This window comes from Chiloscyllium plagiosum, chromosome 25, assembly GCF_004010195.1.
Source record: "Chiloscyllium plagiosum isolate BGI_BamShark_2017 chromosome 25, ASM401019v2, whole genome shotgun sequence".
NCBI lineage: Eukaryota > Metazoa > Chordata > Chondrichthyes > Orectolobiformes > Hemiscylliidae > Chiloscyllium > Chiloscyllium plagiosum.
The window spans coordinates 17440484-17459019 of record NC_057734.1 but is presented as its reverse complement, the minus strand read 5'-3'; the positions used below and the strand labels follow the sequence as shown (position 1 = coordinate 17459019).

Here is an 18536-nt window from a genome sequence, read left to right as displayed (position 1 = left end):
AGGTTATGTTTGTCTGTTCATTAGAAACTATTCTGTCACCAGGAATGGACTGAAGGCTCAATAATTGATCCTCGCCTTGGGAAGAGAGAGGATTCTGATGACAGTGGAATGCAGCTTACCCTGCTCACTTGACTGGCATATCACTTCACCCTGATATAGGGCTAGTTGTACTCTTTTTAACCCTGGGAAGGAGAACTGGAAATAGTGAGAGATGAACAGTTCTAGTTACTATATTGCAGTCATATGACAGTGGTACAATTTGGGGCGGCATGTTGGCTCAGTGGTTAGCACTACTGCCTCACAGCGCCAGGGACCCAGGTTCGATTCCAGCCTTGGATGACTATCTGTGTGGAGTTTGCACATTCTCCCTGTGTCTGCGTGGGCTTCCTCCAGGTGCTCCGGTTCCCTTCCACAGTCCAAAGATGTGCAGGTCAGGTGATTTGGCCATGCTAAATTGCCCATAGCGTTAGGTGCATAAGTCAGAGGGAAATGGGTCTGAGTGGATTACTCTTCAGAGGGTCGGTACGAACTTGTTGGGCTGAAGGGCCTGTTTCCACACTGTAGGGAATCTAATCTAAAAAAATTCAGCTAATTGATTCCAGCCTCTAGTGTGTACCATAGGGAGAGCAAATACAGAAAAGCAGAACAAGTTTATCCTCAAATAACAGATAGCAACATTGTTGTAGTGAGCATGACTCCTGAAATTAGATGGGGATGGTCATCAGTGTATTGTGGTCCACTTCAATAGAATTCTTCACTTTATTGTTTCCAACAATAACACGCTCTGGCTGATTGATCTGTATCAGTTTCACATCTGATCATCATATTTTGATTAAAATATGAACATTGAAACTTATGAAACCAGAATTCTAGGTTTATTGCTAATAAATAAAATGCAATAGAATAAACAGGAAGTGTTACATGTTTAAAAAAAATACACAGGTAACATGGTGAAACTCCCAAAGAATCAAATGTTAGAATCAGTCATTGAGTAAAGATTTCATTTGAACACTACGAACCAGATAAACCAAGAATGTTGAAGATCTCTTCACACTGCAAAAGTCTCTTCCCAGTCATCACCAACCTTATGCTTAGATAAACTGCAGGAGTCCTCTTGTATAACTTTGGACGCTGGAATGAAACAGTACAACAGATTGCTGCAGCTCCTGTTTGTCTATTATTTAGCCATGTCAATGAGGCTCTGAAGTGATGTTGGCACCCAGGTTTTCTCCCCCTGCACAAATACAACCCCTCTGTCAATGTAAATAACTATCCGACCAAAGGTGTAGAGCTGTTTGCCCTCATGACGTTTCCCCATCAAGGGCATGAAGACAATATTGTGCTCTTCAGCCTTTGCCTGGATCAAGTCTTTGAAGTTCATTGGTATGGAGGCAGAGCTGACCCCAATGCCACGGTGTGCCAGATTCTCCGCCTCACGGCGCTCCTGCATTGCCTCGTACTGAAAGTCTCTCCGGCGCTCTGTGTGGGTAAGATAGGCAATGTTCTCCCGAGCTCCTGGCTGCATGTAACCACCTGTTTAAAAATTGAAGAAGAAAAGCTTGTAATTCTAGATCCAGGGAATAACAAAATTGCCAGTTGTATATTATGACGAGTTTACATATCAGGGCATGCCCATTCAATTTGAAAGTGATAAGTCACAGGAAGGTTTTAACTTTCATTTGGGGGCTAACAAAGCTTTGGAATAAGTAACTGGGAATTACATTGAAATGAACAGTGCAAGAATACAGATTTGATATCGCTTAAGACCATAAGACATAGGAGTGGAAGTAAGGCCATTCGGCCCATCGAGTCCACTCCGCCATTCAATCATGGCTGATGGGCATTTCAACTCCACTTACTCGCATTCTCCCCATAGCCCTTAATTCCTTGTGACATCAAGAATTTATCAATCTCTGCCTTGAAGACATTTAGCGTCCCGGCCTCCACTGCACTCCGTGGCAATGAATTCCACAGGCCCACCACTCTCTGGCTGAAGAAATGTCTCCACATTTCTGTTCTGAATTTACCCCCTCTAATTCTAAGGCTGCGTCCACGGGTCCTAGTCTCCTCGCCTAACGGAAACAATTTCCTAGCGTCCACCCTTTCCAAGCCAAGCTTGACTGAGCTCAGAAATTAACCAAATTTCACAAGCATACTTTTCAAGGCCGAGACCTTTACAAACAAAATAGGATTGTTGAACTCTCCAGGCTATCCTTTAAATCAGGGAAAGGCAGTAATATGTCCAATTGTACAGTAGTCATAAATCTTCATGAAACACTATGTTTCAATAATTAAGTAAGGCAATGTGTCAAAACAGATTTGAGGCTGAAGTGCTTTGGAGCAATGAACCTGCACTCCAAGTCTTTTTGTTCAGCAACACTCCTGAGGACTTTACCATTAAATGTATAAGTCCTGCTAAGGTTTGCTTTCCCAAAGTGCAGCACCTCACATTTATCTAAATTAAACTCCATCTGCCACTTCTCAGCCCATTGGCCCATCTTATCAAGATCCCGTTGTAATCTGAGGTAACCCTCTTCGCTGCCCACTACACCTCCAATTTTGGTGTCACCTGCAAACTTACTAACTGTACCTCTTATGCTCACATCCAAATCATTTATACAAATGACAAAAAGTAGAGGACCCAACACCGATCCTTGTGGCACTCCAATGGTCACAGGCCTCCAGTCTGAAAAACAACCCTCCACCACCACCCTCTGTCTTCTACCTTTAAGCCAGTTACAGGATGCTGCTACAACGTATTGCTGTATTGAGGAGTGGGTAAGTAACATGTTGAAAATTGTTTTCAACAGCACTGGGAGGGATAATGCAGGTAAGGTAGTGGTGGTTTCTGAACCTTATGATAGCACTGTACCTGTGGCAGTAGGGCTGTGGTTTTATGATTATAGGGAGCTCTTCAGCTACTGTAAGAAATCCCTCCAGAAAATCCCATCTTCTCATGAAGAAAATCCAGATTTCAAATTTGATCTGAGCCTTTAAGTTGGTTCAATGCTTTCAAAAGTGTTAATGATGCATTTTAAAATAATTAAAAGGTTTAACCATAGATTTGTCAGGTCATATATCTTATTCTTGCTTATGGGACCTTCTGAGGACAAACTGGTTGTCACAAAGTGCATTGGACATTCCATCACTGTGACTTTGAATATTCTACAGTACCCCTTTCAAATCCTTGCTCTTCCTTTCCGGAACTCTTTGCTACAACTGGTAATATTTTTCCTTTTTCTTATCAGTCATTTTCATTTCTCTTCCTTTCCCTTCCCAAATACATGCTCTTGCTACCATCATCTTTTAAAGAGTATTCAGGAGAAATAAAACTGAATTACTTACCAACTGTGGAGGTGACAGCCCGGTTCATAATGTCCAGAGCTTCATTGAACTTCTCCTTGATTGTGGGGTGGGCCAATACCTGGTCAGAAAACATGGACTTCCATCCCAAATACCATTTAGTGACCTCTTCATAATTGGGACTATTACTCAGCCAAGAACACAGCACCTAGACAGGAAGGAAAGGTAATTTGGAACACAAAGGAGAATAAAGATCACAAAATTGATAAATTGCATTAGGTACTATAAGAAAAGTTGAATACAAAACTACACGATTATATAACAATGTACCTGTATTGCATAAACAGCTTCATGCTTCTACTCTCATAGATCAATCCTCCTCCTTCATTCAATCATCAGCAAACAACGTGCAGCACAACTACCTTGCTGCCAAATTTTGTAATCACTGAGCCAGTGGTAAGCAGAAATTTAACTGATGTTCAATCATTAAGGCTTGCAAACTCACCTGTAACCACTTTGGGAAAAAGTTTTTCTCAAGCAATCCTATGAGGCTGGAAGCTGAGATCATGTCCTCCCAGTCCATCACCCAATGGAACGTGTCCATGTGTTGTTGGTGAGGATTAATCACAAACTCCGTCAAACACATCCCTGTCATGGACAGAAACAAACATATTAAAACATAGCACCATCAGGAATTAGCTACAACTGCTGAGTGCCAAATTTTGAATTGCAGGCACTTATCTTCATAATCATCTTATATTTTCTTGTGTAGTTTATTTTTGTCAGAGATTATTGAAGACTAATTGCAAAATTGTATATTTAGATGAAACGACAACACACATACAGAACAGATCAGCCATAAAAAGTTGGTATTACTAAAAGTGACCATGGTGGAGTCAGACTGTTCAAAAACCCAACTAGTTCACAGAAACCATCAAATATGCCAACCATATTTGTTTTCATCTGTATGTGACAAGTCCTACATTTGGTGTCACCTGCAAACTTACTAACTATACCTCTTGACTACTAAATGCTCCCTGAATTCATTGAGCAAACCACTCAGTGGAATCAAAATTCTAGAAGATAGTCTACCCTGGCATTATCAGGGCAACTAGGCACCAGCAATGAACATTAAGCTCACTAATAATACTCACACCCCAGCAATGAAACATTTTTTTAAAAGTTTAGAAATTAAAAAAAATATTAAATTAATTCAAGGTAGAGTCTTACTAAAGCACTTCTAAAATATCAATTAGTTACAAGGAATGCTGATGAGTGATGACAAATTAATAGAGATACATGCAGATAGTTTCCTAAAGCAAAATTTCTTCGACCCAACAGGAAACATGGGATCCTCACATTAATTTGAACAAACCAGAAATAGAGATTGCTGTCACTGGCAGACGAGTCAGTAACCAGATTACACAGATTTAAGCTAATCGGCAAAAGAGCCAGAGTGCAGATGAAGAGACTTTTTGTTTCATGAAGTGTGTGGTTATGATTTTAACTGCAGTGCCCAGAAGTAGATCCAAAACTAATTTGCAAAAGGAAATTGAATATGTAACAACTTGCATTTATATAACTCTTATGATTTAGTTAAAAGATTGAAAGATCTTCAATGTAGCAGCAATCAAAAATAGAGAACCATATACGTGGATATTTGATGGCTTGGTTGAAGATGATGATTTTAACAAATAATTTACAGAAAGAGAAAAAGGCAGAAACACTTAGGGAGGAATTCCACAGCTCACCACCCAGGCAACTGGAGACATGCCCACCAATGTTAAGGAAATGCATAAGAGACCAGAATTGGAGGAACACCGATATCTTGATGGGCTGTCAGGTTACAGGAGTTAAAGATACAAGGATGGACAGGATATGAAAGGCTTTGAAAACAACAATGACAATTTTAAAATGAGGCATTGCAGACCAGGATGCACAGGCTGGTATGGAAACAGATCTTGCTGTGAGTTAGGATACAGGCAGCAGAGATTTGAAGAAACTCAAACTTATGCTGGGTGTTAGGTGGGAGATTGACCAGGAGTGGATGATACAGCTCCACCTGAAGTCCTGAACTTCATAGATGTTAGTTTTCAGCCAACTTGATTCACTCCACTTGGTATCAAGAAATGACTGAAGGTACTAGATCTTGCAAAAGGCTATGGGCCCTAACAATAACATTGACAAATTATACTCTAGTACAATCCACATACCGGTGCAAGCTATTCTATTACAGGTACAACACTGGCATTTACCTATTCATGTATGTCCTGCCCCAAAACTATTCATGTATGTCCTGCCCCAAAAAGCAAGACAAGTTCAACACAGTAAATTATTTCCCTATCAGTCTATACTTGATTATCATCACAGCAATGGTAGGGGTCATCAACACTACTAAGTGGCATAATCTCACAAACTCCGTTTGGGTTGCACCAGTGATAAGAAAGACTAAACATATGCCGTGCATTGTTCAAAAAAAAAAGAAAACCATATTTTATGGTCAGTCCTCATTTAAACTTAACATGAATTTTAGTTATCACATCCTGGAAAGGGTATGTTGGCTTTGCGAATGTCCAATGGTTACTAACTACAATAATATCAATGCTAAACTATCATGAAAGACTGGGCTAAACTGGTTTGCCTTGAATTAAGGAACTTAAGGGTTGTTCTCACCAAAATGTTTGAAATAAGAAGAAATTTAATTTGATATATTGGAACAACTCTTTCCTCTGGTAAGGGAATTCAAAACAAAAGATCAACAATGTTAATAAGAAGTCAATAGTGAATCAAAGAATAACTACTTTACAAAAAAAAGTATTGTGACAATTTGAAACAAATGCTATCATTGAAAATTAATAAAAGGTATTTAAAGAGATATGTTTGTATACAAAAGATATTAAGGGATTATTGGCCACACCACACCCCTAAGTTGGGGCAAACAAAATCAACCTGTATTCCCACTCCGTTCTCTCCCTAACAACATTTGATGATTAAGGGTCACTGGACATGAAACATTACCTTTGTTTTTCTCTAGACCTGTCGGGTTTCTCCAGCAATTTCTGCATTTGTTTCAGATCTCCAGCATCTGCAGTTTATTGTTTTATTTACATTTAACGGTAAATACATTGTTGCAGTTCAAGGGACAGGACAGAAAAGAAAATAAGTTGATGGTGATGTTCCCTTTAAATTAATTAACCTGCTATAACTCAAATTGGATCCCATATGAACACCAGTAAACTTGACTCGGGGCTGAAGGCTGATTGGCTCTTGTGGAATTTTATACTACCAAGCACTTGATAGAAGTGAGATACTTGTTTCAGTTGCAATATAATTTATGCTTAAGTACTTTCTCACCTAACTTTGGAACAATATTTTTCTGCATGAAGGCGTCCCAGGATCCTGGTGTGAACACATTTTTCCATGGCAATAGGATCAGTTTTGCAGACGAGTCACTGGGATGCCATTTCTGCAATGCATTGGAAAGCTTGTTGCGGATTGGCGAATACAGAGGCTCCAGGCGCATCTGCATCAATGGAAGCCAGGGGTGAATCCAGGCATGGATTGGGACTGTGTCCGTCAGTGGATTCCAGTTCTCAACCTGAAAAAATAAGTTTGTGTTAATGAAGAAATCATATATATTCTTGAGCTTTTCTTTTTCATGATGATTGTGTGAAAGCTCTTCCAATGGTGATGAGGTTAATTGTTTTACAATACCCATTTTTCTATTGGTTTCTTGGCAAAGCTGGTTGTTGAAATAAGGCCATCTCTTTGACAACTTGCTGATCAAGACAGAGCCTTCTTGACTTTTTCTACCCTGATTTTCCTTCGTTCTCATCTGTTCTGTTTTCCTTCTATTATTCATATTTAAATTTTGATTGCTTCAAATTTGGATGTTTCAACCCCGACTATTACTTTCTATTCCACCTGGACTCCTATTCGTTTTCTTTTCATTCTTAAGAGTCATAGAGATGTACAGCGTGGAAATAGACTCTTCAGTCAAACTCGTCCATGCCGACCAGATATCCCAAAACGATCTAGTCCCACCTGCCAGAACTCAGCCCATATCCCTCCAAACCCTTCCTATTCATATACCCATCCAGATGCCTTTTAAATGTTGCAAACGTACTAGCCTCCACCACTTCCTCTGGCAGCTCATTCCGTACTCGTACCACCCTCTGTGAAAAAGTTGCCCCTTAGATTTCTTTTATATCTTTCCCCTCTCATCCTAAACCTATGCCCTCTAGACCTGGACTTCCTCACCCCAGGAAAAGACCTTGTCTATCTACCCTGTCCATGCTCCTCATGATTTTATAAACCTCTATAAACTTCAGCAAAAACAGCCTCAGCCTATTCAACCTCTCCCTATAGCTCAAATCCTCCAACTCTGGCAACATCCTTGTAAATCTTTGCTGAACCCTTTCAAGTTTCACAACATTTTCAGACAGGAAGGAGTTGCACGCAATATTCCAACAGTGGCCTAACCAATGACCTTTACAGCTGCAACATGACCTCCCAACACCTGTACTCAATACTCTGACAAATAAAGGAAAGCATACCAAATGCCTTCTTCACTATCCTATCCACCTGTGACTCCACTTTCGAGAAGCTATGAACCTGCACTCCAAAGTTTCTCTGTTCAGCAACATTCCCCAGGCCCTTACCATTAAGTGTATTAATCCTGCTAAGATTTGCTTTCCCAAAATGCAGCACCTCACATTTATCTAAATTAAACTCCATCTGCCACTTCTCAACCCATTGACCTATCTGATCAAGATCCTATTGTAATCTGAGGTAACCTTCTTTGCTGTCCACTACACCTCCAATTTTGGTGTCATCTGCAAACTTATTAACGTTACCTGTTATGCTCACATCCAAATCATTTACTTAAATGACGAAAAATAGTGGACCTAGCACCGACCCTTGTGGCACTCCACTGGTCACAGGCCTCCAGTCTGAAAAACAACCCTGCAGTTACCAGTTGTGTATCCAAATGGCCAGTTCTCCCTGTATTCCGTGAGATCTAACCTTGCTAACCAGTCTCCCATGGAGAACCTTGTCGAACATCTTACTGAAGTCCATAAAGATCATGTCCACAGCTCTGCCTCATCAATCCTCTTTATTACTTCTTCAAAAAACTCAATCAAGTTTGTGAGATATGATTTCCCACATACAAAGCCATGTTGACTATCCCCAATCAGTCTGTGCCTTTCCTAATGCATGTACATACTGTCCCTCAGGATTCCCTCCAACAATTTGCCCACCACCACCATCAGGTTCACTGGTCTATAGTTCCCTGGCTTGTCCTTACCACCCTTCTTAAATAGTTAGCCAATGTCCAGTCTTCCGGCACCTAACCTGTGACTATCAATGATACAAATATCTCAGCAAGGGGCCCAGCAATCACTTCCCTAGCTTCCCACAGAGTTCTACGGTACACCTGATCAGGTCCTGGGGACTTCTCCACTTTTTTGTGTTTCAAGACATTTAGCACTTCCTCCTCTGTAATATGACATTTTCAAGATGTCAACTTCTTTGTTTCTTGCAATTTTTTCTTTGCTAAACTCAATGAGCACTTTGGAAGTTAAAAGTCCTTATTCAAAGGTGCCTTGTGAAGTTAATAAGATGCTATATGCAACCTTTTAGGTTCTGGCAATCAGCAGTACATATCAGCCTGCATGACTCTCTCACTTATCGCTAACAGTAACAAGAGGTTCCTACCTCACGCTGCAACTTGGGAAAAATCAGCTGTTCAAGAATATTGTCCAATATCCAGAGAGGTACTGCAGGCATCCAGTTCTCCAAGAAATCCACCATTGGAGCACAATTCCGGGGCAGCCACTGGGATACAACATTACGGACACATGGCATCCATACCTCCCACATCAACCTGTGAATGCACAGAGAAAGAATAGTAGGAAATTGGAAATGCTTATTCAGGCCAAATATCACATTTCCAAAGCACTGTCCATTGTATAAAATAGACACAATTTATTGAAGCTTTTGTCAATGACTGCCATTTTACCTCCATTCCGCTCACATTCTTCTTTCTCTGACACACAACAATATATATTTATATACCATACCTTTCATGTAATGAAGCACTTCAGAGTGCTTTACAAGAGTTATTAAGCACAACCAGCCATCGATCCACATATGGAGATATTTAATATTTGTGCGATGAAAGCTATTTTAATCAGGTGTAGAATAGAGAAATAATTTGAATTTTACTGAAAAGTGAGCATGTTGTCAAAGCTTTTGGTCTTGCACTTATCTAGGCAAATATAAGAATGTTAAATTTCAAACAAAAACAATAATTTATACAACCAGGTAAAGGGTATTGAGGATAGCTTCAAGCTTCTCGTTTTTCAACAATATTCAAAAGACATAATTCTGGTTTTATGTTGAACAATTTTGAAACAACTCTCAATGCAATGAAAGACTGAGTTCACAGAGACCAGTCCTGATGACTTATTAACTTCTAAATATGGCTAGTCTTCCTAATAACTACCATTCACTGACTTTTAACTTATCCAGGGTCTCAACATTCTCATCTTTCACTACATCTTCATCAGATCTTTTTCTTTGGTAGAGGATGCAAAGTAATCATATAATAATATTTCATATTTCTGCTTCCATACCCAAAACTGCTTTTTTGATCCGTAATCCATCCTTCTTTTACTGCCCTTTTATAACTTACATACCGATAGAAGACTCTTTGCTCTGCTTATTTCTTTTTACGCTTTCTCTCAGAATTTGGAGTGGCACAGTGATTAGCACTGCTGCCTCACAGCGTCAGGGACCTCAGTTCAATTCCAGCCTTGTGTCTGTGTGGAGTTTGCACATTCAGCCCATGTCTGCGTGTGTGACATCCAGGTACTCTGGTTTCCTCCCACAATCCAAAAATTGTGCAAGTTAGGTGGATTGGCCATGCTAAATTACTGATAAAGTCCAGGGATGTGCAGGCTAGGTGGACTAGCCATGGGAAATGTAGAGTTACAGGGCATGGGTGGGATGCTCTTCGGAGGGTCGGTGTGGACTCGATGGGCCAAATGGCTTACTTCCATACTGTAGGGATTCTATGATCCTAACTTTCAGACTAACTCAGAATTTTAATGTTAACTGTTACCTTATTTCTTTATTTTTCTATTTATTCTATGAAGATCTGTAATGTGACACTTAAATTTTGTTTATTTTACTACTTGGTATCTGAGCTTTTCATACTTCGGTACCTTTGTACCTAAGACAGTGCCATGAGGTGACGTTAGAGACTTTTCACTGCACCCCTGTACTTGAATACACATGACAATAAAATTTGTGTTGCAAGGACTGCACAAAACACTACATAGGACAAACAGAAGACAGCTAACAATCCGAATCCATGAACACCAACTAGCCACGAAACGACACGACCAGCTATCCTTAGTAGCCACACATGCAGATGACAAGCAACATGACTGGGACAACACTACTATTATAGGACAAGCCAAACAGAGAACAGCCAGGGAATTCCTAGAGGCATGGCACTCATCCACAGATTCAATCAATAAGCACATCGACCTGGACCCAATATACCGACCACTGCAACGGACAGCTGGAAGTGACAACTGGAAGCGGCAGATTCAAACCACTACAAATGCCGGAGGAAAGATCACTGAAGCGCTTCACAGGAGGCTCCCAAGCACTGAGGATGTCACTTAGACAGGGGACGAAACATCTGCAACACAAATTCCCAGCTCGGCGAACAGAACCACAACAATGAGCGCCCGAGCTACAAATCTTCTCACAAACTTTGAATGACAATAAAATCTAAATCTTTCTCTATCCAGCCTGGTTCTGACTTGTATTATGGGTCTCACAACAATGACACTTTTCTGTTTCATCTTATCATTCATTTCTTTCACCAACCAGAGAGCTCTAGATTTGTTTTTTGTACTTTTATTCTTCTTGAGAAAGTACCTCAATTGCATTTGAACAATCTCCTCTTCAAAAGCTGCCCACTGTTCAATTACAGTTCTGCTTGCCAATCTTTGATTATAATTTACGTAGGTCATATTTGCTCTCACCACAATGAAACTGGCCATCCTCCCATTTATTAGTTTTACTCTGGAATGTTTGTTGTCCTTTTCCATTGGGAACCTGAACCTTATGATACTATGGTCATGTCCTCTAAATACTCCACTACAATCCTTTGTCTTGCTTCATTTCACAGAACCAGAACCAGCAAGGCTTCTTTCCTTGTTGGACTGGAAACATAACAATGTTGAAAATTATTCTGTTCAAATTTTAGAAGCTCTTATCTTTTCTGCTCTTCATTCTATTACTATCCCACTTCACATTATTAAGTCCCTCACTGTATTTACTCCATAGAGTTTGCAACTCTCAGTAATTCCCCTGAAAATTGTTCTGTGTATATTTCCTACCAGTTTATTTAACCTAAAGAATACAGCTTGTAATGTAATGCTACCTCTAACATTTCTTAGTTCTGATTAAACAGGCTTTAACCTTGATTCTTCGAGGACATTCTATAATATTAAGGACACCTACCTGTGTATATGCTGAGATCCAAACTTTAATCAAAGTGTTGGTCATCTAAGTAATAATTCATATCTGGCAGTTAACCCTTCAAGCAGAAGTCAACAGGTGTGGCTTCAATTGCTTAATATTTAAGTTTACAGTCTTGCAAGCTATTTCATTAGATTTTAAACGGCCGTATCAGCAAGGAAGCTTTGATCAATCTTACGCATTGAGAGCACTGACAGGCAATAAACAATTTTAAAAACAGAATATACAGGTTGTTTTGCTATATTGCACATTTCTTCAATGCAAATGTGCTGTAACGCGATTGATGAAAAGGGGACGTTGTTTCTAAAACGCGAACTTTTAAAATGTGTTGGATATAACACAATTACATCGCCAACACTTAAAGCGCTGTTTCTAAAGCTTGATTTTTCTATAATGCGGGTTACACAAGAACACAACCATCGCTTTACAGAAGAACTGACTTACAGCTCACACTCAATTCCTCAACTGATATCCAATTAGGGCCTCCTTTTATATTAAAGAAGGGTGGCAAAGTTAATTTTCAAATCTAACAGTGTCATTTAGTTCAATGCTTTGTCCTGCCTGAGCTACAAGGAGCTGAAGAAATGTTCACTCGAATTATCTTCCATTTAACATCCAGAAAGGGCTCAATCAAAGCTACTGAATAGGAATACAACAGCTTCAGACTGGTTCATGCTCTGAAGTAATTTGAAACGATGATAAAAGTATTTATGACTTTCTCATTCTGTGCAACATAATGTAAAGGAATCTGTTAAATTTATCCTGAACCTAACAATCTGATGTTATGCTATTTATTGCTTTTCATAGCAGACAGGAAAATAGACAAGTATTTGTTCTGCAGTACTATATCACAGATAATGCTGCAGTTTCTGCTTTCTGAATTCAGTATGCTGATGGAAACTATCTTTTTGATGTGAACACAAGTGAAAAACATTGAACTAAGTGCCAAATCATAATCAAAAACGTAAATTCCTGAAGAAACTCAGCAGGTCTGGGAGCATATGTGGAGGGAAATCAGAGTTCATATTTTGGGTCCAGTGACACTGCTCAATTCTGAAGAATTGGACCCAGCATCCTGAATCTGCTTTCCCTCCAGATTCTGCCTTCCCTCCAGAAAGCAGATTCAGGATGCTGGGTCCAATTCTTCAGAATTGACCAGTGTCACTGGACCCAAAATATGAACTCTGATTTCCCTCCACAGATGCTGCCAAACCTGATGAGTTCCTCCAGCAATTTCTGCTTTTGTTTCAAATCTCCATTATCTACTGTTCTTTGTTTTTTTGCCAAATTAAAGAATGGCTTCTCTAATACCTTGTACAAACCACTACTCTCAATGTGTGTTGCCTATTACAGGTAAGTTATTTGAACTTAATGGGGATCACAGTGAAGCTCCATCCTGTCCTTAACTGATGGAATTTTCAATATGTCTTTATAAAACTAGAAGTCACAGCTGCTTTTAGTTTTAGTTCCTTGGCTTTAAAACATGGAAATCAATTGCAACAGCCGAATTGAGAATCGAGCAGAGAATCAAATCGGGAACATTTGAATGTGCTAACTTTGAGGAACTATTCATCTTCTGATTCTTACTTTAGAAGTGTCTTCAACTGTCTGAAGAATTTGAGAAGTTTGGTCCATCTTCACCACCTGGATATTTGTCAGTACTTCTAAGTGTCAAAGTAAATTTTGAATTATTCGTTTTACCTGTGGTAAGGGTCCAACGACAACATGTCACATCCTCCATGCTGCAGCTGATCTCGTTCTAGAAGTTTCCTCCATTTAGACATGACATCTAAACCATACGTGTTATCCTAAATGAAGACAAGTCGTTAAGCTGATTACCTCTCCTTTTTTCCCAACTGTACCCAGTTCACCAATATGACAGACCTTTCTCTTAATTTCTACCATTACTATTTCAAAAGAATCCCATACAAGTCAGGTACAGTATGCTGCATTACCTTCCTACTAGAGTTCACTTCACCTGACAAAGGATCAGGGCTCAAAAAACTTGTGATTTCAAGTAAACCTGTTGGACTATAATCTGGTGTCTGACCATACTTTCGTTCCAACTAACCCTAGGGTCTAGAAATAATTTTGAATGCATTAGCAAATGCTCAAGGGGTGCAAAGGTATAGAACAGAATTTAACATATTCAGTCTAATATTCATAATATTTGGAAATGTACTGGATCCTGCATGGATGCATAGATAATGGCATTCCTCTGTTCCCTCATTTAGCGTTTTTTGTGTGTGTGAATCTTCACAGTGAATGTTGTCAAGTTTTCCAACCCTGGATTCTGTCTTTATTCATCATCAATGTGTATACACCTTCCACCAAGAGATCCTGGAAAACCATCAGACATGTGACTGATTTCTCTCTTTTATTATCCAATAGGCACTGACACCTCAACCAATGACGCAGAATAATGGGAACCACAACTACTCACTTTTGCAGGGGTAGACCTCACCTGCAAAGGATTCCATGTCTTAAAGAATTCTTTCAGCAGTGGAAATACTATGGCAATGGAGAGTTCTGCTAAGTCAAACATCTTGTATTCCTCAAAATATTTCTCCTGGAGCATTTCAAAAATTTTTGCACACTCCTCCAGGGTCAGTGGATTTTCACAGTTGGGCTGCAGTCTCTTCTCGCAGTCCTCCACAATCTGCAAGATGCTGCTGAGCTTGTCTATGATCTTATCCTCATGGGCAAGGATTTCAGACAGCTTCTCATTCTCATGGGAGAGGTTAACAACCATGTCCCTCTCATACTGCAGCTGACGGTCATTCTGGATGATCTCCTGCTCGGTCATTTCAATGAGCAGTTGCAGATTGTGTTCCAGCTCAGGGAGAGAAAAGCCTTCTGACTTTGCATCTTTAACTGGAGACTGTGTGTCATCAGGAATATCATGCTTCTGGTTCATCTGGCTGTAACTGTAATAGACTTTCTGCTCCTTTCCTGTCATGTCTATAACCTATATGATAAATTAAGCAGTTAGTTTTTCACAACGGCTCAATATCAATCAGTCATTAACTCATTTAGAAATTAAATTTTACTAATTTTAACCTCAAACCACACATTTTCTGATTCGGCTACTTAGGAATGTGTTAGATGTTCTCCATGCTAGACGTTTTAGTTTTTTTTTCTGATAATATGGAAACATTGGACTGAATCTCCTGAGGAGTGGTAACAACAATTGGATTTCCAGTCCACGCCTTTCCCTCTACTCTGCCATATAGCTGATTCAGGCGCAAACATCAGATTTGAGCTTCTTCAGAAACTTATATGGATTTATGACTCTTCCAGCATAGTGCATTTTCAGATTTAAAGCCTCTGTGATAAGCTACAGAGAGAAGTTAAGTGTGTGAGGTAAGTGGATGAGGGGATAATGTTTTAGGTGGGTGAGTGGGAGTGGTAAGGTGGCCAGTAAAGTTGCCAGGGCCAGTGGCTGGGTTAGTTCGGGTATAGGGCTATTGGGTTGAGGGTTGTCAGAGCAGATTATGTCAGGCGGGGCTGAAAAACGTGTTGCTGGAAAAGCACAGCAGGTCAGGCAACATCCAAGGAGCAGAAGAATCGACATTTCAGGAAGGATTCTTCATGGATTCCTGAAGAAGGGCTTATGCCCGAAACGTCGATTCTCCTGCTCCTTGGATGCTGCCTGACCTGCTGCGCGTTTCCAGCAACACATTTTTCAGCTCTGATCTCTAACATCTGCAGTCCTCACTTTCTCCTATGTCAGATGGGGTGCTGTCAGTTTTACAGCTGTCATGGAGTTACAGCAGGTTTCAATATCTCTAACTTGTTTTCTTTTGTTATTAAGCAAGTCTGAAATGTCCAAAGTCTGCAGCTCTAATTCAGAACTGGGATCTTTTCAGAAGGTGTTAAGTGCAGGGTTATTACCCAGGAGAAATTTAAATTCCCAGGTAATTGTGTGTGGGGATGTCTGTGTGGTCCCTTAGTTCCTCCTTCAAGGTATATTGCTGCAATGACTATCTTTCAATCAGATGATTAGGACCAGGACCAGATTAACTGATGGCGTGTCTGCCACTATTTATGGGTTTTAGGTGCTCAGGAAAATAGCAGCAGGTATTATTGAGAGTGGTGATCTGGAAAAAATGTATACACTGAGCCCTAATGGAAAACTTTGGAAAAGATAATTAAAAAGTATGATGATGTATGGCACTTTCATAGGGAATCCAGACCATGGAACACAGTTTGCATGCTAGCATATGTAAACCATTTCCCTTAACATTACCACCAATGTACAGCAGGTCAATAAATATACAAGCATGGGAAAAAGAGGGAACTGAGATTTTCCAATTTTCTATAGTAAGTATGTTGCTAAGGGGCAAATGGACAAACACAGGGGGAACGTTTCTGGAACAAGAACTCGATTACAAATACAACAAAGATGCAGAAGTGTTACAATAACACATCTGTACTATTTTCCAGCCTTTAGACTAAGTGCAAATGCAGTATTCATTGCTATTCAAACAAAGAGACAAACAGGGTTTCTGGCCACAATTTTGGAACAAAATTTCAAGGGCCATAAAGACATATTTAACAATGTTCCCTTTTCAAAGTTTCATTTCCAATTGGCATGTAGACTATCATAAGCCTTCGTGCAGTTACTCTACTCCCCTCCCCCCAACATTATTACTGGCAACAATTTCTTTTTCAATGCTTGTATGAGACAGAGGACCAATGCCAGGAAAGTAAGGCTTAATGCCAGCTGTTATCTGCCAATCTGCCGACATCTACAAATCCACATGCCTCAGGTCTGAAAGTGGGCTAGAGCAACATGTTTGGTGGCCCTCAATGGGAAGGTCTAATGAATCATCACGCTGGAGAACCATTCTGGTTTAATGTGCTTTATAAGACATGAAAAAGGCGTAGCAGGGTGATCAGCCAGATACATCCAGTAGTCCAGCTCTGGAAGCCACGAGGCATATTACTATGCACTGTCGCACTTAGTTGATAATAATTGTGGGAAACTGTTTTTGCAGTTTCAAGTAAAGCAGAAAACCATATGCAGAAATATGCCATCTGCTATTTACAAATATCACAGTGCTGGCACAGCTAGTGACAATATCAATTAACTGTGACTGCAGCATGCCTAAAGGTTCCATTAGCTGCACTGTAATACTGGCTCGTGAGGATATATTATGGAATTGCAAATGAGAAAATGATTGTACTTAACATTCATATTGATCTACCTACAATCAGATTGTTGGAAATAACACAACACAAACATACTAAATAGCTGATTCAGTTTTAAGTACCAACTAATTTCACAAGCACTATGACCTAAAGTACAATAATTATATATTGCCCTTCAGCTGACAGAGCTTGTCACTATGATCTATGGAGAAATTATATAAGTAGTTCAAAGTGGAGCAGCACAGTGACTCAGCGCTTAGCATTGCTACTTCACAGCACCAAGGACCCAGGTTTGATTCTACCCTTGAGTGTCTGTGTGGAGATTGCACCCCATGTCCATGAGGGTTTCCTGTGGCTGCTGGCTTCCTCCCTCAATCTAAAGATGTGCAGGTTAGGTGGATTGGCCATGAGAAATGCAGGGCTATCAGGATAGGAGTTGGTCTTGGTGGAATGTTCTTTGGAGGATCAGTGTCAATGTGCTGAATGGCCTGCTTCCACTCTGTAAGGATTATACGAAGTATAATAACATTAATGTGTAGTTTAGAGGAGGTTTGTGGATTGACAAACTAGTGGGAAAAACACAGCTTTTTATTTTTATGTTTGACACTTTGAAATATAATGTCAGGATTATTATGATGTTGTTCTTTTTATTTTGAGAACAAAGCAGCAGATCTTCTGTGGTATTACTGACAATATCAAAAGCTAGTTTGATATGAAAAGATGCTGCAGTGTACAGTTAGAAGGCTTCGCATCTACATTGAAACAATTTGGAACATGTTTAAAAAACCTCCAAAGAGTTTGGTAAATGCATGTTTTATGATGGATGGCCTGAAAAACATTGCATTTTCTCTACGCACTGTGAAATGATAATTTTACCCAGTTATTATTATTCAGATGACTTCCAATATTCTTTATGCACGTGCCATAAAAGAAGAAAGAAGCCAGAGGTAAACACAATTTTCCTACTGAGATCATGCAAAGTATATGAGCCAGCAGGTCACAGGTTCAATAGTGAATGCTGAAATCAATATCCAGCTTGGCAGACCAAGTATACCAAGGGTATATTGGAAAAGAAAAAATATTTGCTTCTGAAACCTTTGGCACAAAGTCTCACTTAAACGTTTCTAGATATGGGTTGACAAATCTGCCAAAACATTAACATTTTCAAACCCAGCAGTTTCAGTCTGGCCGTTTAACTCACTTGATAGGACAATTTTATTTGTGTAATGATAATCCACTCTGTCCTGTAATTATCAAGAGCTGCTTTTCCAACAAGAATTAATGAGTTCAAAATGGAAATGCTGAAAGACACAAAAGGGGAAAGGAAAGCCTGCTCTCACGCACCTTTACTTGTGAGAGCTCCGTCTGTGGTGTAGCCATTTTCTTGCCCAAAGCAGATGCTCCTTTTGCTTTAAGCTCTTCAACAGTCTTGAAGGTATATTTGGGTTTTTTCTTCCCACCTGCAGGATCCTTCCGCCACTGGCTCATCTCCTTCTGAAACTCCTGAACAGAAACAG

General features: G+C 39.8%; 1 protein-coding gene across 1 annotated transcript in view; it reads right to left on the bottom strand.

Annotated features, from left to right (window-relative positions):
- Positions 1–858: 858 nt before the first annotated feature.
- The window catches only part of tfip11 (tuftelin interacting protein 11), a 34734-nt gene continuing 17056 nt past the window's right edge, over positions 859–18536 (bottom strand). Inside the window, exons 6-13 of the mRNA XM_043715606.1 lie at positions 18364–18522; positions 14330–14833; positions 13567–13673; positions 9022–9190; positions 6658–6901; positions 3809–3951; positions 3346–3511; positions 859–1533 (exon numbers count right to left, since the gene is read on the bottom strand). Of these exons, the coding sequence (XP_043571541.1) occupies positions 1178–1533; positions 3346–3511; positions 3809–3951; positions 6658–6901; positions 9022–9190; positions 13567–13673; positions 14330–14833; positions 18364–18522 (1848 nt within the window). The 3' untranslated portion in view covers positions 859–1177. The remainder of the gene's footprint in view (positions 1534–3345; positions 3512–3808; positions 3952–6657; positions 6902–9021; positions 9191–13566; positions 13674–14329; positions 14834–18363; positions 18523–18536) is intronic.